This window comes from Leptinotarsa decemlineata, unplaced genomic scaffold (assembly GCF_025532065.1).
Source record: "Leptinotarsa decemlineata unplaced genomic scaffold, Ldec_3_MD MMD2_P_RNA_scaffold_9, whole genome shotgun sequence".
Classification (NCBI taxonomy): domain Eukaryota; kingdom Metazoa; phylum Arthropoda; class Insecta; order Coleoptera; family Chrysomelidae; genus Leptinotarsa; species Leptinotarsa decemlineata.
Window position 1 is genome coordinate 16324579 of NW_027412536.1, and position 27503 is coordinate 16352081.

At 35.1% G+C, this 27503-nt stretch overlaps 1 protein-coding gene across 10 annotated transcripts in view; it reads right to left on the reverse strand.

Annotated features, from left to right (window-relative positions):
• Positions 1-27503, reverse strand: part of LOC111513626 (inactive dipeptidyl peptidase 10) — a 260347-nt gene that overhangs the window by 23068 nt on the left and 209776 nt on the right. For all 10 annotated transcript variants that reach the window (XM_074170728.1, XM_074170732.1, XM_074170735.1 and 7 more), the window contains 4 exons: positions 23699-23826; positions 14659-15040; positions 9650-9877; positions 4093-4313 (listed from right to left, as the gene is read on the reverse strand). In XM_074170728.1, the coding sequence (XP_074026829.1) occupies positions 4093-4313; positions 9650-9877; positions 14659-15040; positions 23699-23826 (959 nt within the window). The remainder of the gene's footprint in view (positions 1-4092; positions 4314-9649; positions 9878-14658; positions 15041-23698; positions 23827-27503) is intronic.

Genomic DNA, 27503 nt, shown 5'->3' on the forward strand with positions numbered 1-27503 from the left:
CCGGAATGGAGTGATGAATCCATGCTTCATCCATTGTTACATATGGACTCAAAACTTCCGGTTTGTAGTGAACATCAAGACGTTCTTGTTTTTGGTCAACAGTGAGCTCACGCGGCACCCACTTCGATCAGAGCTTTCTCATAGTCAAATGTTCATGCAATATAAAGCCTACACTTCCTTTTGATTTCTTCACAATATCAGCTAACTCACGCAACTTCACTTATTTATCATTCGAAACAATTTTGTAACTTCTTTTAATGTTTATGTGGTACTGCCTCACTTGGACGTCCGCTGCATTCTGCATCATCAATACTCCTACGACCACGTTTGAAGTCAGCAAACCAACGGTCAATTGTTGTTTCTGATGGAAGCTTACCATTATGAAAGTAATGCTGCAGCTAAAGCCGAAAGGGAAGGACCTTTGTTCTCTGAAGCGCTCCCAAATTTCCTCAAAAAGCTCGATGAACAAGCTCAGAAAAATTAATGTTTTCTCGCCTGTGGTCGTTTGTCATGGGCGATCTCTTTTGCGCCGTCATGTTGCCATATCTGAACAATATGGCTAAAAAGGATATCACTGGAGATTATCCCAATATGAGAGCTGTCAACGAACATGCCCGCCATCAAAGCTTGGGTAGAAAAACGTCCAAAAACTTCCGTGTGAGGTGAATATGAACTATCTGTCAACAAAAAACTGGAAATAGTTGACAGTTTATATTTTTGTACTTTTCAAGTTCTTTCATTTGGAAATGCTTCAATATTGTTTGTGATTGTTTGTGATGGAGCGGAGTCCTTATAATACTCTTCAAACCGTTGCTTCGCTTGAACGGTATTTTTTCCCATCAAGAAGCAGTGTGAATTTTAAACATAAATTGTTTTTGATCCATTGTTTGAAAATAACAAAAGTATGATCACTCTCAGCACAATAACTCACAAACTTATGAGTAGAATATCATGGAATTTCAACAGCTTTCTTCTGAAGGTCGGTACTAACTGAAAAAGCGGTGAATGCAATAAGACTAGCGCCATCTATGTGTTAGGCCTGAGACTCTTTAGCCCATGTAGTATAGGAGGCTTAGATCCTAGGTGAATGGACTTGTTTCATGTTTTTGGTTTATAGTTCACTTGATAGAAATTTGAAATTGAAAAACAGTGCACTTGTTTCAGCTCTTTAAGTACCATAGTTTGCCCGTAATTAATTATAGTAGGTCGGTGACGTCACGGGTCTATTCCCGCTTCTTGTTCGATTAACCAATAGGAACAATGGAAATAATCAACATTGCCAAATCGTAAAATTTACAAAGCCTATAATTATAAATTTAATTATGGAATGTGTATATGAGCCCGTTAACCTTTCAATTAATGATAAATTCTCCAAATGGAATGAAATGTACACAGAAAATCATATTTGGAAATAAGTTCTATATCTGAAATCAGCACACAAATATTCACCTCAACTATGATTTTATGCATTATTTAATAATACACAGTTATGAAAATAAAAAAATACAACAAACTGGATTAAATTATCATTTCAAATATTCAATTTATTCTACAATCCTCAATCTGCACAACTGAAATTTCTTATAAAGAAAAACGATCCCTACACACATACCTCATTCTAATATCGCTACTAAATTCAAGCGTTATAGGCTCGCTTAAATAATTTGTTGAATCTTCCAAAACTTGTGAGGAAGGTTGAATGGGGTCAAATATAGACAGAATTGATTGTACTCGAACTGATCCAACAAAAGCTTCTGAAGTAATACCATTAATTATATGATAAATTTTAATGAAGTAAAATGAAAATCATTTGATTTTTTTGCAAACATATTATTTTATTTTATTTCATACTTTCAGCAACAGTATTAACTCCAGATGATACTTTCTGTGGAGAATACTTGAAGTCGAAGTAAAAAACTGTGTCAACAAATTCAATATTTTCGTCCCCCTTTCATTTATAGTCACTTTTTAAATGATTTCTATAAAGTCTAGGAAAAGTAGAAGGATTGTAGTTCTTTCTTATCAATACTTTAACCTATATTTTCTCTCTTCATTTTACTCTTGGGAAACCTAAACTCATTATAAGAAATAACTCACCTATAAAACAATGCGCTTTCTGTTTTCTTGTGCTTTTCCGAAGAATTAAAATCAGCACAAGAATGCACCATATTAATATTCAAATATATCACTTTTGAAACACACACAAATTAAACTCGATGAAAAAACGAATTGTTCCTACGCGAGGTGTCAGCTAAGAAAAACTTGAAACTCAATGTTGCAAAAACAAGCAGAATGGATCCGATATGACATACATTTTCAATGCCGAATAAATCAATAAATTATGATATGGGTACTCCAATTTCCTGAGAAAATGAACGATCAATTAAAATTTTCTGTAATTATTCATTCATTTTTTAAGAATTGGAATTTTGAAATTGGCCGCGGTGGTAGTGCGCCCGACTCACAATCGGAAGGCCGTGGGTTCGATTCCCGCCTCGACCAGATATTTTTCCCGATAGAATGTATCTGGTTGAAGCTGGAATGATTCTGCAACCGTGTAAGGAATCACACGTTAAAAGGTAAGACCTCATTAGTCCTTAGCTCGCACAAGTTTCTCAACTTCTGAGAGTTGTCGTTCGTATGGAGCGACAGCTGATTAACGGAAAAACAGATTTTTTTTAAAACAGAATAAAGCCAGCAAACAAATAAATATACAATAATAAGATCGCTGGAATCCACGAATTACCAAGGTGTACTTTCAAGTGGTTTTCGAATCCTAATGAACCCTAATAAAATAAATCAATTATGCATTCATGCCACCCACCAAAAATAAGAAATTCAACGTTACTGGTATATCAGCCATATTGTCATCCAGTCAGCCAGCGCCCTCTGTAGTGTATGAGACAATGTGCTCTTTCCAATGTCAATGGTTTCCACACATAACTTCATATTTTGTTAAAATAATTTCAAAATGAATGTTGAGCCTAGTTTTGTTAAAGTTGACTGAATTCGACAACTTACCAAAAGTCGATTTTGAAATGATCGATGAATTTGACTTGAAAAATTTGCAATACTTTGGTACCGAAATGAAAAATGAAAAATTGAAACGGTAGGTGGTATATTTAGTAGGTCCCCTTTATTTATATGACATTGTTTTCAGACTTTCTCTTTTATGGAAGGATGGAAAGTTTTGATTTAATTTTTATTTTATCTCGGCCAACTGAAGAAAATCATTGATCTCTTAGGGTTTAGTTTTTTGGACCCCGAAAAACTTTTCATCTGGTATGGATGATCTGTTTTTACAACTAGGTATAAAACACATTTTAACCATTTTGGTGGTAGTAATGGTAAAATTCAATCCAAAAATAACCTAAAAAAATATTTTTTGAGATGAACATTAATGACACGGAATATGCAGCAAAATAGGCACCCGCTGAGACCTACCTTTAAAAAAAAAATGTTCTTCAATTAGATAATTGTAAGAGTTGGCAACAATAACAACAAAAATGGCGTCTGTCAAATTAGACGATCAGATCTGTGATTGGATAATAAAAATCAATACACTTGGCACCGCTCTAGACACGATCAATTTTATTGGTCAACAGACACGCGGTCAATTTGAATTCTTGCTTTTCGAATTGTTCTTTTTTCTGCAAATATAAAGAGATTTCGGGACCCATTAGGCTAGATAAGTATTATTTACCCAAACCAGTATCATTTCCCATAGCATGAAACAAGCCCATTATATTTGTTTTATTTTCGTTTTATTGAATTCATAGTATATTTAAATTGGAAACAGCCAAAAAACTAATGAAGAGCTAATGTTATTGAAATTTTCCAAAGCATCATTTCAAAATACTAATGAAGTTTCCATATTTGAATAATTATTACTGAGAACTATTATATCGCTTCAAGTATTATACACAATGTTTGTCCTGTTCTTTCTACAAAACAAATAATTCAGATAACATTTGAGGAAAAATTGTAGTTTTTTCATCAATTACTTATCGGAAAATCGCTTGTATCATATACCACAAAAACAAGACGCAGTTTCTCATTCTAATATTATCAAATAAGTAAATGTATGCTCACATCATTGAATTTTCTTCATCCCAAGCCAGTATCCTTGTCAGTTCAAATGATCCATGCGTCAGAGGCCTCACTCTATTTTTGTGAATCTCACAGATGTGCATGAAGTAGCCATCCTCTTCATCCTTCACAGGAAGTCGAACAAGAACCTTCGTGCCGTTCGTGTTGAAAATCGGATGGAATATTGGTTCTGTCCATCCTATGTGCTCCTTCTCAACATGAAACTGCATGAATACATACATATATTACATTCTTTATTGTTGCAAGTACTGCATTCTGATTTGCATACAGGTGAATTGTAAATTTACTCATTTTGTGAATCTGCATTCTCCTATTTTCAATGTAAATATATGGAAAATAATTCTCAATTTCAATGTAGTTCAGGTGAAGTCACAAGGGATAGATTCGTTAAAGGAAGTGTTCACGATTCCAATGTTAATGAAGGTATAAGAAAAATTGCATATCCTCCAATGTTTGAATAGATATGAATATAAAATCAACCCGAGTATAAATGAGGGATTTTACGTTGGTGGTCAAATTGTTGAAAACTGTGAAAAATATCAATTGTTTAAAGCGATCAATATAATTGTAATACTTGAACAATAACTTCTGATAAATCTATTTTGAAGATATATCGAAAAAACTCATATATTCCTAATGAAAAACTTGAGCTTGAGTCATATTGTTTGTATATTCGACACACTACTATATTGAATATGTTAAAATAATATACCTTCAACATTCAGAAGTACTGAAGTACTAAATTTGGCTTTAGAACAAATGTTCTTTCAACATAATTCATTTCTTGGATGTACATTAGGTCACTGAACATGAAACAAATGATAGATTTATTCAACAGTAGATATGATTCTTATGAATTATGCTAAATTATGCATACATTATTTTACATTTTAAAAGTACATAAAGTATATACTTGAAGTATCGATATCAGGAAGCCAAACGATTATGATTTGAATATTTTTCCACAGAGTATATACTTCATTACTTATCAAAATGTTCATTTTCAATAAACTACATCTTACGATTTGATCTCCACAAACTTTGTGGAGTAGTTTATGAAATAATTTAGTCTAATATATTTTTTAATTCAGATTTCATATTGAAAAAAATATGTAGCATTACAGCTTATCTAACACAACCATAAATTACATCTATGAGGGATTGTGACTTGTATTACAGCCACAAATCCAATACATTCACAAACTAAGATAAACTTACTGAACAGCTCTGGACTAAAAAGTACTAGAGGGATGACCTAAATGATGAGCAGTATTTCAGAACAATAAGAGCCTCAATACAAGAGAAGATATAGAAACAACAGTATGTGACATTGCGTTAAGTGATTGCAGTATAGTGAGTTAAGGGCCGTCCATTAATCACGTAAGGCTTGAAAGGGGGGAGGGAGGATTAGCAAAAATAACGAAATATCACAAGTGGGAGAGGGGGGGTGTAGAGTATTTATTTTTCTGTGAAACGCGGGGTTTCTAAACCGAAAAGCGGCGTGTAATGTGACTTTCACTCGCCGTTGCCAGGCAACCGCATCACAACATGACGACCGCCCGGCTCGGCTTGTTATTTTGTCCCTGGAATACATGCATACACCGTTATAGTCGGAGTAACCGATATTGTAATCTTAAAGGTGTCGGCGAAGTCAAAGGCCAAAAAAACCAATACAAAGGAATTATGCCGCAACGAATTAGTCCACGTGGACTGAAGAATTGGCGGTTCGTATTGGATAATTTTTACTAAATGGGTTTTATGATTGGCTGAAGAGTCATAAAATTAAATTTGAAGTCATGTTACAGTGTCCAACAGAATGTAGCGATGAGTACCGCCGTTGTGTTGTCAATGTTCAGTTCAGGAACTGATAGCGATTTGAGTGTTGAAATTCGATATTGGTGAAGTTGTAAATACTTAAAATGTTTGTTATTTGTTTAAAATGTGGCGTCATTGGACAAGTACTAATAGTAATAACGAGTGTGATAACAACGCAGACTTATTCCTGTGTAGTGATTCCAATAGCTCTGGTGAAAAATGCGAAAAAGAGATACCAGTGAATAAGATTCGGATGCATTTGAATATTGAAACACAGAGAGTATGTTTCAATGTATATAAGAATCTACATATCAAGTTTGGTTTCGAGGGGAAAAACTATTACAAGCAACATCAAATTTGACCGAAATTCCTTTCTCAACTGTACGTAAAATAGTCAAAAGCAAACCTTATGAACGCAAGACGCGATTTGATGCGGGATTATTTAAAACTTTAGATTGTCATCAAATAAAATCATTAAAAAAAACAATATACGACTGTTACAAAAGCAATGAGATTCCTACAATTGAAATCATAAGGAAGAAATTGAATACTTCCGGCCATAACGTGAGCTGCTGTGACAAAACTCTTCAGAATTGGATAAAGAAACTAGGATTTAGATTTAAAATAATAAACAAACGTCAAGCAGTTATGGAAAGCAGAAGAATAGTGGAATTGCGTAACAAATACTTAGAACAAATAACTTAATATAGACAAGAACAACGGCAAATTTTTTGGAGGAAACTTGGTATGACACTCACGACACAGTTACGAAAGGGTGGACTGATGGTTCGAGAATGTGTACGCCTAACATGCCTGCAAACAAAGGATCGCGACTAATCATTGTGCATTGCGGAGGAAGTAAAGGATGCGTTCCAAATTCTTTGAAATTATGTGGAAAAAAACTTGAGGACTGCAATGTTGACTATCATAAGAACATGGAAGCTAATATTTTTGAGGAATGATTTGAAAACACATTGATCCCAAATTTGGATGCCTAATAGTGGATAGTGTAATAGTTCTTGACAACGCTTCCTATTATTCGCGAAAGCTCATCAAAGTACCGAATAAAAATTCGAGGAAAGATGAAATACAAAGTTTTTAAATGGATAACAATTTGTATTTTGAAAATAATTATACCAAAAACCAATTACTTAAAGTTTTACAGACAAAAACATTTGAAAAAGTGTATGCTCTTGAGAGTTTTGCTGAAAAGTATGGACACACCATATTGAGACTTCCCCCATATTTTTGTGTTTTCAATCCCATCGAGTTGATTTGGGGAAAATTGAAACAAAGCATCAGGCGTAAAAATAATTTTCCAAAATTTGATAAGAAGGTGATAGAGCTAGTTAAAGAAGAAGTATCTAATATTACCGAAGAAGACTGGCAGAAAAGGATTAAAAAAGTAATTTTAGTTGAAAAAGACTATATGGAGATTGGACACTTCCATATCAATGGTGGAAATGAAGTCAATATTGATTTAAATGACGACAGTGATAGTGAAACGGAGAATATGCAAAATGATTTATCAGAAGCTTTCGAAGAAAGTTAGTGAAGTGTTTTTGAAGCGATCAATTGTATATATATAGTAAGTAGTTAGGTTAGGTTAGGTCACAAGTGAGTGGGTCTATTCGACCCTCCACCGCAACCCGCAAAGGTTTATTGTGGTTCACACCTATTCAAGTGCGAGTAAGTAATATTCAGAAGTATATATATATATATATATATATATATATATATATATATATATATATATATATATATATATATATTATATATATATATATATATATATATATATATATATATATATATATTTTAAGATGCTTTGTAGGTACTCAAAAATACACGTGAATTCGGCTGTAGGAGGGGGGTTACTCTCAAATCTCACCACGTATCACCGAGGGAAAGGGAAGGGGAAGGGTTGATGAATGCTAAAAAAAATCACGTGATTAATGGACGGCCCCTTAGTCAACTATCCAGTATTATTTCAAATATGCGGTAGTTGTGATTGATAAATGTTTTCAATTCCCATTCAGAAAATTTGTAGTTTTTGAAATATTTGCAATTTAATATTTTTCAATCGACAGAAGACGGAAGAGTAGAATTCTGAGAATTCATTTCACTTCGATCTAAAAAAAAATGTTTTTTTTTATATTATCTGGACGGATGAAGCGAAGTTTACAAAATATAGGATTTTCAATTAACGAAATTCCCATTATTGGAGCGACATAAACGTACATCCATTTGGAGAAATAAATTTATTTATAATGTTTATTGTGCCATAAGAAATGACAGCGTCATGGCCATAGAATTCAATGGAGACAATTTAAATGGTAAGTGAAGACAGTTTTGAATTCTTCTAGTTATGAAATACGTTTGATAATTTCTAGGTGAGCGTTATCGTAACATCTTACACAATTCTGAAATTTTACTACCTAAAAAATTTGTCGCTGGCTGATCATAGAAATGTATTCTACCAACATAATGGGGCGCCTCCATATTTAGTCAATAATCAGCTGCAGCTATTTTATTATCAATGGATAGCCAACAACGGACCACATCTTTGTCCACCGCGTTCCCCAAATCTGACATGACTCGAAGGGATAAATGCGTGGAAGTCTATCATTTTGGCGAGTTTATGGATCTCAATCTCTGTAAAATTGGGTTGATCCTTATTTGTTGAATAAAATGCGATGTCTTTTTTGTTGAATGAAATGCGATGTAGTTAGTTTTTTGACATTGACACTCAATAAATTATTACTCAGCCAGTGGAAAATTATTTTTATACCTGCCTCCGCTTTTTTATGAGCTTTATCCCTTGTGGGCCCGACAAAAGGTAATGCTGTATCATTCGCAGAAGTCGTATTACTACTTTGGAAATCTCCAACCAAGAAATAATTATTTATATGTAACGATGCCCAACAGGCTGAAACAGCTGTCTCCCGGTGGCTCTTGAATTGAAATCAATATGGGGGTGATCAGAATAATACTTTTCTGTTTATTTATTCACCTTCATGACTCTACTCAAACTGAACAATTTATCTTCTTGTTTGTTCTTTTATACGGTTAGATCGTCTTAGTGAATTTGTTATTGTTGTTGATGGTTCATTAATTACGGCTTGGACAGGAATTTGTTCTTTTCTTTCTTCCGGATATCTCATTAAACTTGCCTCTACTTTGGTTACATCAGTTAATATCCTTTGTGTTATTGTTTCTCTAGGTTCATTGTTTTTAGGAATGTGTATTGTTTTGTGGAGTTTATTGAATGTTAGGTCTTGTGTTTTGATTTGTATTTGTTCCTCGATAAGTGATTTATTTGAATTTATGGATATTTAGGTTTTCCCAGATGTTCATACGGTTTCCTTTATTGACTTGTTTTTTGAGTGTGATGTTTTCTGGTTAGTAAAAGTTATCTTTGATTTGTATGGCGTGTGTTGCGAGGTTTGATTTATATATTATTGGGTATGCTTTTTTGTGCTCGTCGTATCTTTGGATCGGTTTTTCCTTGGTTCTATATCGGCCAAACCAAGAAAATACTGATTCAACTACTGAACCCAAGAGAGAAATATTTATTATGTACAAGAAGAATTCTCATATCAAATAATATTATATAAATCAACAATTTCTGAGTGACCTATTCTAAAACATATATAACCAATATATTTTCAGAAGCTTGATGATGAATTATTCTTTACTTTGAAAATTTCATTGTTATACTCACATCAGAGCAATTGAAGTTATTTCTAAACTCGCACGTGACTATTACATACAAGTTCTGATCTCGGTTCAACCAGACGACTCCAACATTGTTTTTATCTTGGATGGTTACACTTGTGATGTAGCTATCAGGTTCGACACTATTGGTAGGTTTCAGTCTAGAAGGAAATAAATATTTTGGCAACGTTAGGTTGACTATCCAAACTGAAACTTCTGGATTTTTTGTCTCCACCTAGAATGAGAGAAAAACATATACATACACCAGTGATGAAACGTATTGTTATAAATGAAAATTGAAAAAGCATCAATGTATTAATGCTGAAGGGGTGGTTCTAAGATAGTTCCTACCTCAAAAATATGCAGAGTGTAACAAAAAGGTAAGTCATAAATTGTACCACATAGTCTGGGATCATGAATAACTCGGTTGGATATACCTCACCATTTCATGAACTGTTCAACATTTTATAATGAGAATTGATCCATGACGTTCTTATCGTAAGAGCATCTTTTTCATATAAAACCTCAAAATCTGTTCCGCCCAAAAAAATTTGAAGGGGTAATGGATTTCTAAAACTCCCCAAATTTTTCTATGCGTAACAATTGAATTAGTTTGCTCATATAGTCAGTGGGCATGCTTGAAGACTGGCTACAAATCAAATCATCTAAAGGAACAGATCGTTCAGGCCAGTCTCAACGCCCTACACTGTAGGTTAATGGACTGACGCCTATCAGAAAAGAACTACTTCCCTGGTTAATACCATGAAGGGCGTTGAATTATATCCGACAGGTGTCAGTGCAGGATTCTTTACTAAAGTTATTCCTAAATATGCTGTTGGTGATACAACTGCCGCAACAGCTTTTCAATTAATGGAACACACTTGCAGACCGGTTTCGGGCTGTTTGGCCACTCATCAGTGCAAGGTAATTGAAAATAGAATTTCCCCAGAGTATCATTTCTCGAGCAAGGCTGAAGCGGACAATGAACAACAGGTTCGCCATTGCCCCATCTGCCTGTGAACGAGGTAATCAACCGCATATCCGAAATTTGACCAATTCCTCGTATGAGAAAAGAAAACTTTTCGCATTTAGACAGTGGACATACTTGAAGACTAGACAAACATTAAATCATCTAAAGGAACAATTCGTTCCTAGGCTAGGCCTAGGCCTACATTGTAGGTTATGTATGACTATATGTTTGCACTATGTCCTTGACATCTACCTGTGATTGCCAGAATAACAGATAATTTTCTAGAAGCTTATTTCAGCCTGCATTGTCCTTGATAAAAAACTCACCTGAAACTCACCTGAAACTCACCTGGAACACAAAGCCGGACTGTCCCTATGGACATGTCGAAGGATTTGTGATAAAACTTGGGGTTTAGGTCCCAAACAAATCCATTGGATTTATGTGATGAATGTCAGATCAATGATCACTCATGGTGCAATTGGCTGGTGGCCGAAGGCTTTACAGAAAACGGTCCAGGCGAAGCTCTCTGGCTTACAGAGACAGGCTTGTCTGCCCATCAGTGGTGACATCAGTACCACACCATCAGTGGCCATGGATATCCTTATAAATCTACCTCTTCTCCACATTTAATGGAGAGAGAGGCTAGGCGAACTGCGTATAGACTCGTGCACATAGCCAATTGCACAAATCAATTCAATGCAGAGTGCAACATACTGTCGGTTGACACTCGAAGTCACAGCATTCTAGAAATGACCTCTGACTTTATGCCTCCAACTGTCAACTACGAACTGCCATATAAAGTACTCTTCCCGAGTAGAGAGGACTGGATCCTCCGGGAGAAGGAAATATCAAGAGCAAATAATTAGTTCACAGATGGATCAAAAACACCTTCCGATTCTGGTGCAGATGTTTTCAGTCGCAGACCCAGAACGGAGATATCTACCTGCCTAGAAACCTATACCACTGTATTTCAAGCGGAAATTTACGCTATTGAATTGTATGCGGAGATATTGGAAGAATCCAACCTCATACACAAGTCAATAAAAATATTCTCGGACAGTCAAGAGGCGTTGGAAGCTCTTGGTTCCTACCGAGCAACGTCTAAATTGGTAGCAAATTGCCAAAAACGACTCTCCTCGATAGGAATACTTGACAGATTGTCTCTGGTCTGGATTCCTGGCCATACTGGCCCGGAAGGCAATGAGGCTGCTTACTCCCTTGCAAAGGAGGGTGCTGCAAGCAGCTTCATTGGTATGTATTGCTTCAGGCTTTGCCAAACAAACATTGAACACCTGGATGGCAAAAAGATTTATGGAGTTCTGCCAGAATCTTCCAGGATTGGCTCACTCCAAGGCGTTCATTCACCCTCGATACGAAGCTAGATTCCAAACATTGGACTACAGTAGGGATGAACTACGATGTCTAACAAGCCTTCTTATAGGTCACACAGACTAGGACTGTGTGTAACAGTAACCTAACCTAACCTAACCTAGTTTCAGCCTGACCAGACTCACCTAGAATTAAATGCATATCTGCTTTTTGTGCAAACGTATAAACCATTGTAACAGAAGGTTTAATTTTTCTCAATACTTTAAAAATGTGCAACAATCAGAAGCTTAAATTTACAGTATGTAATTGTTGAAGCAACTGTTTGTTATATATCCATAGGAACTACAAGTGCTCAACAGCCAATAAATGAATTTTTCAAAGATAATGAAAAAGAGCCTGCTTCTCGATAAAAACTGGCTCTTCAAAAAAGTAGTAGAGGTAGAAAAAAATCATATTTCAAACCAATTGTGTCACATTATCAATTTGATTGTAACGCATGAAGGAGTTTGGGGGGTTTGATTGGTTAAATACATCTCTAAAATTTTTATGACTGAGCAGATTTCATCGCAAATAGGTACTTTTTTTTCTATTCACGAGTTCTGAAATGGATTGTAATGATTTTTTATCCCCTCATAAATATCCCCTCAAAAACATCTAGAGGCGTCATGTCAGGTGATCTAGTGTACTCCCTAATAAACCAAGCTGCCTGTCTACCAATTTGGATAATTGGCAAACCCAAATGAGTTTTTAACTAATGTTATGTTTCAGAAAGATGAGATACTTTTTTTAACCATAGGCTGGTTCGGAAGTGGTATACAGGCAGACATGGTCCTTTGAAAGAGCCCAACAGATTACTCGAAATGATGCCTCTAGGTGTTTTTGAGGAAATGCGTGATATCTGAATTGTACGATACACATAATCGCAGTCCATTTCAGAACTCGTGAATGGAAGAAGAAGTACTTGAAATGGAATTGCCCTGGGAATATTTCATAATGTAAAAAATGAATTTGTAAAAATACTTCATTATTGTCAGGAAGAGAATGATAAATATTTTGAACATTTATTGGAATGAAGTGAAGTGAGTTCTGAAAAAATATTTTTTGAAATCATGATATTCATCGCCTGTTTGCAGATTCTATCAACTAATATACATAACTGCTTAACTCAGGAACGGATTATTTGATTTCCAAAAATGAAAAACATGAAGAAAAACAAAACAAGAAGAAAAACAAAAACATGAAGAATTGAGCTACCTATTGAAAACGTATCGTAAGACTTCCTTTACGTAAAAAAAAGTTGTTAGCACCGTCTTAGCGATGAGTCATGCATCAGCAATGTCATTTTCACAAAAAAATACTAAAATAATACCATTTTACGTAAATGTTGTTCAACCTCGATTTTTTGTCTCGTTCATAACCGAAGAGAAGAGGAACTATTCACGTCCACAGTGTATAATGAAAATACCTCAATGAAAATTTATTCAGATAATATAACTATAATTACATTCAAAACTCTCCATCATACGAGATCTGTTGAGAAAATGAGGTGATTGTTCAAATTTCGCGGGCTACGTATATTCGATTAGCGTTTTTTTTTATTTTGTTGGAAAACTCGTTTAGACCATATGTTCAGAGTAACAGCTTTCAAGCATGTTCAGTTTGTTGGTGGGAGGCATAAAAGTTAGACGTGCTTTAGGTGTTCGGTGATTTTCTGCCATCGAAAAAACTGGATCAGTGAATTTGCATCAAATTTGTGTAAAAAATGGGATAAAGTGCTCAAGAATACTTGAATTATTGACAGTGGCATTTTTTTCGTAAATTTTTAGCATGAAGCATGTAGCAGCGGAGTTCGTTCTGAAATTGCTAAATTTTGCCCAAAAAAATCGTCGCATGAGCATCGCTCAGGAACTGTTGAATAACGTCAATAACGACCCAGATTTGCTGGTGACGAATCATGGGTATATGGTTATGCCATCGAAACCAAAGGTAAATTGTCCCGATGGGAGACGCCTGGAGGGCCAAGACCAAAAAAAGCACACCAAGTTTGATCAAATGTCAAAGGTTTGCTCAAAGTTTTCCGATTATCATGGTGTAGTGCATCAGGAGTGTTTGCCACATGGTCCTACGGTCAATAAGGAGTATTATCTTAGAGTTATGCGCCGTTTGTGAAAAGTAATTTTTGGCCAATAGCAACATCGTAATCAAGCCTCCATCCACCGTTTTCCCCATATTTGCCCCCTTGTGACTTTTTTCTGTTCCCAAGATGGAAGGATGGCATTTTGTGATGGTTGAGCAGATAAAAACCAAATCTCTGAGAGAGCTCAAGGACATACCAAGAAGTGCATATCAGAACTGCTTCAAGAATTGGAAAAAATGCTGACATCTGATCGAGACTACCTTGAAAGGGACAAAACAGAAATCGATGAATAAATAAATATTTTTGGAAAAATGAAAATTAACCTTGATTTTTGAACACACCTCGTATTTTACATATTTACCTTCAACTACTTCAAAAGTCACTTAGAATTGAAAATGGGAGTTGGAGGAATGGAGGAGACATAACTATCAATTCTCGATAGTCATGTCTCGATAGGATTTTTTTTGTTTGTGTTTCAGGAACATGACATGAAATATTAGCTGACGGCAGAATGATATTCTTAATCTATTCAAATGACTTATAATGTACTTAGAGGTTTCATATTGAACATTATACTCACCATTGGATACCTGAACGATTTTATTTTCGGGTATACCATCTGATCAGATCCTTGTGTGTCATACCAGGAATACTTGTATTCTCCAACATTTGTGTCGTTGAAAGTGATATAGAGCAAATATAGCCCATCTGGAGAAAACCATATCGTATGTGATGTTTTCAAAATGAAATTTTCGTAAAGCCAGTCTGGTACCCCATTAAATATTACTCCTGGTTTACCGTTATATGTTATCCTACATACAAGATCTTTCTCGACTTTTGGTTTGTAAAATATATCATTTTCATAAATGAAAACGACCGCAGCTCCATCAGGTGACCATTCTGCGTATTGAAGGTAAGGGGCGTTGTCATCTAATTCTTTTGGAGATAACGGTTTTCTTAGTCTGAAATACCAATGGGTTGAAGTTGTTAGTATTCAAAATCATATCCAGGTGACAATAACTCACACAGCACCAGATATTCATGGAATACTCCCTCTATATCATAAAACGTATATATTCCAAATATTTATGGAACATTCTTGGAATATATACATGCCTTTAGAATATTCATAGAATATGCTTGAATGAATATGGCAGGATTATTCCCGAAAGAATGTGCATAGAATGTCTGTAAATGGATTATTCTTCCGTGAAGATTCTAAAACTATTGTCGATCGAATATACCATATGGTATATTTTTAGAATATATCCCCAGGGTATATTTTGGAATATACTATATGGTGTATTACTGGAATGTTGAATTATCTTATTATAACGTATTCAAATAATTGGATTTTATTAAAAACAAAAATATTTGAAGATATCAATCAAATGCATAACCTAATGTTCATAACCCTTATAGTGTTAACCAGTTTTTGAACTCATCGCGAAGATTCTGATGAATTGTTCCAACTATTGGAAACGACAAAAAAATTCGAATGGTCCAATAAATGAAACAATTGCATTAATAACTCGGTTTATTCTCATCCAATTTTTCTTTTTGTATTTGAAATTATTCAATTCCAAAGCGATAAATCCTGGCAACAGAGAAATGGGGAAGTGAAATATTGGAGTAAACGTTTCTCATTGGTCAATTGAAGTGTAGCGCGCAACAGTCGAAACTCCTTAACGCTCGACAGCTTTGCTTTGAAATCGACAATTAGTTCAACATGGCGGATGGCATTGGTGCTAATATCAAAGTATCATTTTCTCATGTTTGGTGTACTATTTATAGTTTGAGGGTGTCCAATTTGCAGTACAGCAAATAGTTTGCTTTTGCATCTTCAAACAGTAGAGTTACATATTCAGTCTTTGAGAAAAGTAAGTAAAAGACAATAGTATCGATAATAAAGTCATGGTGCTTAACCTACAATACCTCATTTTAGGCCCGAGGAGAGTTGGTGTGTGGATTTGTTGGTTTGACCAAGTACATGTTTAAACGAGAGTGATTTCAGTTGTATATCTTCAGTAGAGAAAAGTGAATGACACATTCTATTGTAGCATTTGTTATCATAATTTTTATCATTCATTTTCAAGATAGTATCAATATGTCCTAAAAGAAAAGGAGTGGTACCTGAAAACGTAATGGATACTTTTCAATAACGGGAATGCAAGTTGCTCTCCAGATCATAAAAAGTTGTAAATGTTCATGAGGAAACTATGAGAAAAATATCTATTTGATTTTCATTCCAATTCTGTTTTGCCACTTTCAAATAGAGATAATGCGTTTCAGGTACCAATAATGAAAGACTGGCTGATGCATTGTTGGACAAAAATCAGGAAAACTCTTCTGGTGAGCAAAGTTTGGATAACTGAAGTAAGTAAGTAAGTGAAATTAAAGAACCCATTATACCACTCATTCAAAATACTTCATTTGTGGGTTTTGTTTTTAAAGTGAGAAACCTATATCTCGCTCATTTCTTTATGTAATACATTTTATCGTTTTCAATGAAATGGTATATTCATTATTTTTCAATTGGATGTATTGAAGAAACTCGTGGAACGATGGCATTTTGCGGCGATTGAGCATATAAAAACCAAATCGTTTAGAGAGCTCAAGGACATACCAAGAAGTGCATATCAGAACTACTTCAAGAATTGGAAAAAACACTGACATCTGATCAAGACTACTTTGAATGGGACAAAATAGAAATCGATGAATTTTACATTTATTATTATTATTATTTATGAATACATTTTATCGTTTTCAATGAAATGATATATTTATTATTTTTCAATTAGCGCTAATGTATTCACAGAATTGTTATTTCAGTATACATTTTTTTGAGAGCTGGAAAATCCAAATTTAAATACATTTCTAATATTTGTAACATGAAAATATTCAGGAATATTTTATTCAGTGAATAAATATCTTGAAGTAAATTTTTTATTTTTAATATTGGTAGTGTTTCTACGTTTGTTTGAAGGTAGTGTTTCTAGTTAAATAATTCAGTGTGTATTGTTTTTGGAATATATTTGTTTCCGAATTATAAAAAGGTAGAATTAATGATATAAAAATGTTAAAGAAACAGTACAATAAACAAGTATTCTCACCCAGATTTGAATGCAAAATTACTATTTATTAACATTTAGAAGATCTAGGAATTCTTGAATATTATAAAGCGGATTGTCAGCCAGTAGAGTTTTTACAAGCTTTTTGAATCTGTTAACGGTGGTATTTTTTATTTCCTTCGGCAGCAGGTTATAAATGTAACTTCCTGCCCACTCTGGTGATTTTTTATACGAGAGGTGCTTGAAGCTTCTGAGATGTATATTCTCCTGTTTTCTCGTAGAGTATTGATGAAGATCTGAATTTTTTTGTAGGTTGATGATATTCCTATGTGTGTCTATCAATAATTTGAATAAATATATACCTGTTACGGTAAGAATTTTTTGAGATTTAAAAGTTGGTCTACACGATTCACGGTATTCCAGGCTATATATTAATCGAATAATGCGTTTCTGGATCATAAATACCCGGTTCCGTTCTGTAGCTTGTCCCCATGTGGTGATATTATAGCTAATAGCTGAGTAGGCTAAGGCGTAATAAACGTTTAGCAGGGATGATCTGTTCAAGGTTGATTTCAGTGAATATAGGGCAAAAAACGATTTGTTCAATCTCTGATATACGCTGTTAATTTGATCAGACCACATAAATTTTTCATCAATAATTGTGCCTAGAAAGGTATTGGTCAGGCTGGTAGTGACCATAAAATTATCTATTTTGATTGATATATTATTGGACAGTGACCTAGGATTTCGATCCTATGGATCCATTGGAGTCATTGATATACAATAAAAAAGGTTTGGAGACAACATGGATCCATGAGGGATATCAGTGTTGACGATAGAAGTATTCGAGAGATATCTATTTGCAGGGAACGTTTTTTCAGGAAGCTGGAGAGACAAACACAAAAATGTTGCGACAAGCCACAGCATGAAAATTTGGCCAGCAAACCCTCATGCCACACACGGTCAAAGACTTCAGAAATATCAAGCGCAAATTCACTTGACTCTTCATATTTTTCAATTGCGTTATTCCAAATATGGGTGACATACAGTAGAAGGTCACCCGTTTGTTTCCGAAAGTCATATTGATGATCTCTGAAGATGATGAAGCCTTCCAAATATTTAGGGATATGGAAGTTTACGGCTTTCCACACGATTTTTGATATCACTGATAGCGAAGCGACTGGTCTATAGTTATTTGGAAGATTTTTCTTGCCTTTTTTGGGAATAGGTTGAACGCGAGGAATCTTTCAACAAAAAGAAGTCTGCAAAATACTGGTACACTTTTCAAGTACAATGAAGGGCACTTCATCAGGACTAGATGCCTTGTTGATGATAAGCTGTTTCAAAATTCGCCTAATTAGACGTTATTTTTGGCATTGTGGATTCTAGTGTGGGAATTGTGGGTAGTGCCTTTCTCAGAAAATCGACGCTGTAGTGGGGCGCAAATTGTTCAGATAGTAGATTTTCTTTTCCTGTAGCTGTTGTTGCAATTGAACCATCTCCTTGTTTTAGCAGTGGAATTGTGGATTTTGTAAAGTTTCGATTAACAGCTTCAGCTACCAACCAGAAGAATCCAGACCCGTTGGGATTGGCATTTCTTTGTTTTCATTCATTCTAAGGCTGCAACTGTTGCGAGTATTAACAAACCTAGTTAGGTTTTTGGTACTTAAATTTTTGTGTCACTGCCGGTAGGCGAGATTTTTGTAGGCGACAGCTTGCTTGCAATCTTTGTTGAACCAAGGTTTGCCGTTAGTTTCGAAGATCCTCCCAATCAGCAGATCTGTGATGCCAAACTTTGCGCGGCTCAGATTGGTACCCAACATTCATCGGTAATTCTCATACGGTGACTTTGTGAATTTCAGGATTGGTTGTTGAGTATAGATCCAGAAGACTGGCATATTCTCCATTACGGTCAGGAATAATCCGAATAAGTCCACTGGTTATTGCAAAATCCTCAGCTACGCGACCTTGTTCGACGTTGCTATTTGAAAATTTGAGCCATTCGATATTGTAGACATTGAAGTCACCGAATATGGAAATTTCGGCAGTGTGATAATTGATTTGCAGAAAGTAATTGGTATTTTCAAGTGGAGAGAATAGTGTCCTATATTGTGTATCACTTGGTGGTCGATAAACGCAACATATGAATATAGTGATCCTCTGTGATCCTGTGAACTTTGAAAAAGAAGCTCTGTCGAATAATGAGAGATTCAGAAAAGATGAAATGAGATGTAAAGGTGGTGTGGTGAATAAATACTTGTGTTTCTGTATAGTTTGTATTGTGCAGAAAATAGTCTGAAATGTTACAATTTTTTTAAATTTGCGGGCTATAACTCAGGAAATGAGATAGAGTAGCATCTTTTTATTTTGGATTTGTAATCTGCACCTCCAAAAATGTGGCATTTTTTTAATCGGTACAGCCTACCTGTGAATTAACATAATCTGTCAATTTACATATCTTTGTAATTAGTTTATTTTGAACTCAATTGGATTTTTTTCTTCGAAATCTCTCACAATTTTTGTATAAATATGGAGAAGTAAAAGCCAGAAAGATTTTTTCCTAAGTAATATACCTTTCTCCTTTCAATGTGACACTTCATTGGCGATGGTATTCACAATCCTCTGGCAAAATTTAATTTCGCAAAATACTGTTATAATAGGTATTCTATGGCGCTCTCCGTTTCTTCTTGAAATTAGAAAAAAACCATCTACTCAAAACTATCATTATTATTCGCTACTGTTTTCAAAGTCTCTTCGAAACCTGAGCTACCGGGTCGTGAATTCAAAACCATTTATTACAAGTGCTTTAATCTGAATAGGTGGACGTATTCGTTTTCTTTTCAACGAACCAGCTCAATTCGATTAATTCCAAGTATATCAGAACTCAATTCAATAGCGGTAGTAGAGTTTTTCAATTTCAAGAATTATGCCATCCAGCACGTACAATATAAGTCCAGATAATTAGGTCAACAACAAAAAATGCTATCGCGTATTCGAAAGGATTATGGTTGAATTAAATTTATAACTGCTCATTCTTTTGGCATCAGAAAGTGAAATAAATTTGACTGATTGAGTACTGAATGAACATAGAATTATTTCAAATAGGGCCAAAATCAGAATCATGACAAAGTTTACACGAAGGTAATAATAATGATCCTAAAGTTTAATGTCTACGAAAAATAAAAAACTTCTGAAGAACATAAAGGCGCGTATCCATAACTGCGAAGACGTTACATTACGTCTGGTGGAGACAACACAAGAGCAACAGCAAGACAATATTGTCAACTGCTATCTGTTCAACAACTCTCACTGCATGACATCCTGCTGCTAGTCTTTCACATAAGTAATCGACATGGGAAATCAAATTTTAGATTTTTATCAATGTAGAGCCCGAAAAACCTGTTTTCCTCAATCTTTCAATTTTAACATTTTCCAAGTGTGCTTCTCCTATGTCACATCTAAAAGAGACCACATTTGTTTTGTTGATGTTGAATGATGAAAGATTGGAATCGCATAACCCTTTAACCCTTCTTATGTCGACGACGATTTGATCAGGTAAATTTGAGCAGTATTGCTGTGCTAGAGGATAGTGGTGTCGTCAGCGAAACATGTGAATTTATCACTTATGTAAACATGGACTAAGTCATTAACATAAATAGGAAACAACACCGGCCACAAAATAGAACCTTGTGGGGACCCCCAGCCAATGGAATGTTTCTCTGATGAACTATCAAGAAACCTATCTGAACGTAGTTTCACTGTTGTTGCAAAGTAGCATTCAGGGTTGCTATGAGACGAAGCAACAAACCACTCCTACACCTGCATTGGAGCTAGTCTTCAATATTCCTCCTTTTTATGTAGTATCAATAGAGGAAGTAAAGGTGTACCTAGTCAGACTGATAAAACTCACTGAGTTACATGAGATCGGGTATAACAGAAATTTGGAATATGTACACGAATGAACATCAAACAAGATTTTGGACCGCATGCACCGAAATACATATTCAACACAAATTACGCGGTTGGAAGTCTTAGACCGTGAAGAGTGGAAAATGAATGATCATCCCGATAATATGCTCTGTTATACCTGGGCCGGGATCTGGAATATATTTTGCACTGAAGTGTATGCATTCCTGTACTTGGAGCACTGTGGAACCCAAAATAATGTACTGAGAAAACATACCCGTTAACACACACGGAAAAACCCTTTACAAAGGGACCGTCCGTAAAAAGAACTGAAGAGCTGCTTCAACAAAGCAGAGATCGGCTTAGAATGATTACGGACTTACTCACTGAGCACTGGGCACTGTCCAATGGAAGGATACTTGAATAAAATGAGGCTGTAAATCGGGGACCTTAATTGCAGACAATGCAAGCAACAAAGGGAAAAAGACAGCTTGGCGTATTTTATACAAATGTGTTGCACTGGATCACAGGAGGTAAACAATCCAAGATCAATCCAAATCATGTTCAAAAGAATATGACATCCATCCTACAGGAGTCTGCACAATTGGAATTTGTGTCATGGAAAATATGTGAGAAAAATGCAGTATTTACTGGAGACTTTGGAGAATTGGATAAATCAGACGGCTCCCAAGTAGGTAGTAGAAAAAAAAACTATTTGAAAGGCATCAGTGTTCGATTACTGCTCTGACTTGCAAACGACTCCTGTAACATGTAAAACACGAACATGTACCCTTTCTTCAAAACGAAGTTGAACACCAACAATTGATGGGACATTGCGATGCTGTGTTGCAATATTGTTACGCTGTATGCTGAGTAGCATCCAGGCAAAATAGTTTCAGAAGCTAACAATATCATATATTCAGTGTTACATCACGACCCACTAGCTTATATGCGCCCACGAAAACGATTTGAAAATAATGGGTGTTTTTTATAGAGGTATAGAACTTTAAGTTGGCATTACTTTTCAAGATGGCGACCGATTTAACAGCTGTCAAGTGATTTATTCTTAGTTTGGTTTGGCAATTCATCATGAATAGACTCACGCCTGAACAACGCTTGCAAATAGTGCAATTTTATTTCGAAAATAATGGTTCTGTGCGGAAAACGTATCGCGCACTACGTCCATTTTATCGTCGACAAAATCGTCCATCAGAGCAGATAATTCGATTAACCATGGAACGTTTTCGCACCACGTTCACTCTTATTGATAACTCGCATCCCCAGAGACGCCGTACGGTGCGTACAGAAGAAGCTCTTGCTGCTGTACAGCGTAGCATTGAGGAAGACCCGGAGGAGTCCATCCGCCATCCACTTTATGGAAGATTTTGCGGAAGGATCTTGGTTTGCGTGCTTACAAAATCCAACTCGTGCAAGAATTGAAGCCGAACGATCATCAAGTAAGGCGTAGATTCGTCGAATGGGCCCAAAACGAGATTACCGTTGTTCCAATTTTCATAAGCAAATTTTGTTTAGCGATGAAGCGCACTTCTGGTTGAATGGCTACGTCAACAAACAAAACTGTCGCATTTGGAGTAAAGGTAATCCTCAAGTGTATGTCAAAACACCGTTACATCCACAAAAACTGACTGTTTGGTGCGCTTTATGGGCTGGTGGAATCATTGGTCCGTACTTTTTCAAAAACGATGGTGGCCAGAACGTTACAGTCAATGGTGATCGGTATAGAGCCATGATTACTAACTTTTTCATTCCTGAATTGAATAACCATGATGTCCAGGAGATGTGGTTTCAACAAGACGGTGCAACATGCCACACAGCTCGTGCCACAATAGATTTATTGAAAGACACGTTTGGTGACCGCCTAATTTCACGTTTTGGACCTGTGAATTGGCCTTCAAGATCTTGTGATTTAACACCGCTAGACTACTTTCTGTGGGGCTATGTAAAGTCATTGGTCTATGCGGATAAGCCACAAACGCTTGACCATTTGGAAGACAACATTCGCCGTGTTATTGCCGATATACGGCCACAAATGTTGGAAAAAGTCATCGAAAATTGGACGTCCAGATTGGACTACATCCGCGCCAGCCGTGGCGGTCATATGCCAGAAATCATATTTGAAATGTAATGCCACAAGATTATCTTTCGGATAAATAAAATTCATATCAATCGAATAATCCATCGTTGTTTTATTGCAACTTAAAGTTCTATACCTCTATAAAAAACACGCTTTATATTCACTGTGAACTCTGAAGGGTGATATGTTCTCAATAATTTGATTTGATTTGAATTCTATCAATTTTCAATTTGTATAGATGAATAAAATTTCAATTGATGAAAATAATTGTTGAAGAAATGAAGTGGCGTTGTAGTACGACTAAAAATAAGAAATATATCACAAAGTCGCATGACATTGGCGGAACGTTTTATATATATTTTATTTTCTTGAAGAATATTGTTTGAATCGGTGGAAATTAAGTCATTGTTTTGGAAAAGTCACAAAATTAAAGAATTAAATACTAAATTTCAGTTCCTTTGAAATTTTCGACTTGTATATTTTCATTGGCTGGCATTACTGACATCAACAATTTGATTTTGAGTTTAATTCAATCACAACCTACTCACCTTGTAGCTACTTCATAAATATAATATTTCGCCAAGGTTGTGTATCTATAATTTTTCTTCAAATCACTGATAAGGAGCATATACTTCATTCCATTCGATATTTTGAAATCGTCCACTTCGTATTGCATCTAAAAAAAAACAAAAAACTGAATGTTTTTTTTCATTTACTAACAATTTCTTAGTTTGAATACAACATAATTCCATTCGCGTAATAGAAATTCTAAAAGTTTTTACTGTGTGAAATCAAGTACATCACAACCCATTACAAGTAGAGAGAATAATAAATCCAATAATTTATTCCGTAATGAAATACTGTAGGCGATATTTTCAAGAGCAATTGGACATATTTCTTTATCTTGATATCTAGCAAGGTACTGTTTTGGGGTCAACTCTCTTCAATCTTTATATCAATGATCTTTTCGAACAAGATACGTGTGGGGAAGTTGTAAGTTTCGCGAACAACACTGCCGTTTTCTACGAAGGAACTGACTGGTCCACTCTCAAAAATAACATCGATAGATAACATACTGACAATCAATTATAAAAAAACTCACTTTGTGCCGTTTACATCCTACTCTACAAATTTACCACCATATAAAGAACTGGAAATACAACATCACGACGGAACCCTTCTGAAAATAGAGTCCGTCGATAAGCTTAAATACCTAGGCATATATATAGATTCTCATTTGAATTGGGAATATCAAATAAATTATGTAATTGAAAAGTTGCGATTCATGGTCTATAAATTCAAAAACATATCTAACATCATTAATATAAAATATCTAAAAATACTGTACCATGCTTTGGTCGAAAGTCATCTTTCCTATGGAATCATTGCATGGGGAGGAGCCTCAAAAACACTTATCAATAATCTACAAAGAATTCAAAAATGCATGCTTAAAATGATATATAAAAAACCGCGAGAATATCCGTCATGTAGCCTATATAGAGAAACGACGATAATGAATGTAAGTCAGATATTTGTTTTTGCGTTGGTACCTCTTCAGCACCATTACAATACAAGGCATAAAACTAACGCTGTGATATCCAGAACTAAAAAAACGAAATGGCAGAAATGTTATACTTTTTTGGGACCAAAACTTTTTAATGAGCTACCGCTCGAACTCAAAACGATCAACTCATACGAAATGTTCAAGAAAAGGGTTAGATCTTGGCTGTTCACTTTTCCGCCAGAAACACTAGAAAGCTTTATAGCTACAAGTAGAGTATGTTATAGACTTGCATGAGGTGTTGCTCATAATATAATCTGCAGATACAATTATTCGGATGTAATTATTGTAATGTGATATAGTGCCAAAATTTTTTTTAAATCTGATATGAAGTTCAATATTTAGAAATGTGACACGACTTGAACTTTTAAATCTTATTCCACCTTAATTGTTTAGTCTTTGGTTTGGATTTTAAATCTTCTAGTATTAACAATTTTTAGATTTGTACGTTTTTATATTAAAAAAAAAGTTAGAGAATATTTGTACTTCAATGATGTTCACGTCTAATGTTCGGACAAAGATTTCACGTACGCGCGAATCATTTTCCTTGTGGTTTTTTTCTGTTTTGTTCATTTTATGATTGGTAGAATTGAAATATGTAATGAAATAGTATGAATAAAACATTATAATTATTATTAAGTATCTTCAGTTGGTGTACCTACCACACTCAAAGTGAGTGCACCCCGTGAGTTCATTGTGGAGCATAACTATTCAAACTCAACTAAATAAATCCATCCTCCTAACGAAGTCCATTACTTTATCTGGTGAGTGATCTCTCTGGCCAACTGGCAAGAGTGTGCCTCTGCTAAACGCTTTAAGCCTAATCCAGTCCGTTGTGGAGTAAGCAGAGAATATTATGAGCTATGCTACCAGGGTCCTGAGGTTTCCTTGTGAAGAATAATTAAACAGTCCATATATCCGAGGCTGTAGCACGAAGTGAGGGTAGATTATCAAGATACCACATACGACGTACCTTAGCATTATTGCTACTGAACCACGGTGATGCGACTCAGAAGCTGTGAGCAAGATGTAATAACTAACCATCCTCGCGGCCGAACTGCGGAGCACTGTCTACTCTTAGCAGAGTTTAAAATCTGTTTTTCCGTTAACCATCTGTTGCACCCCTACGAACGACAACCCTCAGAAGTCGAAACTTGTGCGAGCTAAGGACTAACGAGGTCTTACCTTTTGACATGTGATTCCTAACACAGGTGGACAATATCAAGTGAAAATCGATCGTTGAGCCTGGCTTTAACTAGCGAACAACACGACGGTCGATTCCAGAAAGTAAACAAAGCTCCCACGTCGAACCGGCCGGCTACCGACTATATCTAAAACCAGTAGTGTCACTATTGTCGGAACCTTTGATGTTTGTATTTCAGAGATTTATTTTTTTAAGACTACTCCGCAACCATAATTTTCCGTTATCAGTGGATTTTTCAGCGTTCGATATTTCATATACTGCTAAACAAGTGAATAATAGATATAAAATGCTCGACAGTAAAATTTAATGGAAAATCAAATAGGTGTTTTGTAGTAATGTAGGATATTATGAAACACTTTGAATTTTTTATTCAAATTATTCCACTTTTTCAGTCGCTCCTTGTCTGGTTCGAATTTTGCAATCGATTTGAAAATAAGTTATCAAGGAGTTGAAGGGACTTGCAACTTCAAACATAGGTCAGAACTGGATGGAGTGCAATATTTTGCATACTCTATAAGTAATATAAAACGTATAATAAATATTACTGGAGTTTTTTCCCCCAACACCAAATCGTTATTTTTAACAAACCTCAACACGTGTTTCGATCACCAAGTGATCATCTTCAAAGAGGAAGATTAAAACTAAGGACTAGTGCGAGCTAATCCTATTTATGCTATAAAGGTAACTCATACAGGTAAACCATCCAGGCATACCAACCTAAATTAATTTTACATTTTTTTTGCCTTATCTATTATTTTACAATATATGTTTATATAAAACAATTTTCAGCTATATAGAAATTAATTTCACAATATTGCCTATTCAAATTTATTTTTTCAATGTGTCCTTATGTAGTAATCAGTAAACCCAACAACATTTTTTATTTTATTTTAACAAGCTATATAGTATGCTCTTTGGTATAGGTCCGTCATAGTTATTCATAATATTGTTGTGTTTACTTATTTCTACACTCTCATAGGCATCCAGTTGCCTGTTGTTAACTTGTCTAACTAATCTTAATGAACTGAAGTCTATGGAATGTTTTGTTGCAAAATATGATGGGCGACTGCTGATTTTTCAGGTCTTCCATATTTTAAGTGTGCTATGAGTTCCTTATATCTTACTTTAATAGATCTTTTTGTCTGTCCATAATATTTTGCATCGCAGTCCTTACATTCAATTTCGTAAATTCCAGACTTTTCCAAATTCTCGACTTTGTCTTTTGGACTTCCAAAAGGCTCTGTAGTGTATGACTTGTTTTGAAAACCACCTTCATACGTAGTTCCTTAAAAAGGAAGGAAAAGAAAAAAATAAATTTGGATAGGCAATATTGTGAAATTAATTTTTATATAGCTGAAAATTGTTTTGTATAAAAGTATATTCTAAAATAATAGATAAGGCAAACTTGTAAAATTAATTTAGGTTGGTATGCCTGGATGGTTTACCTGTATGATTTACCTTTATAGCATAAATAGGATTAGCTCGCACTAGTCCTTAGTTTTAATCTTTGAAGATGATCACTTGGTGATCGAAACATGTGTCGAGGTGTTAAAAAATAACGATTTGGTGTTGGGGAAAAAAACTCCAG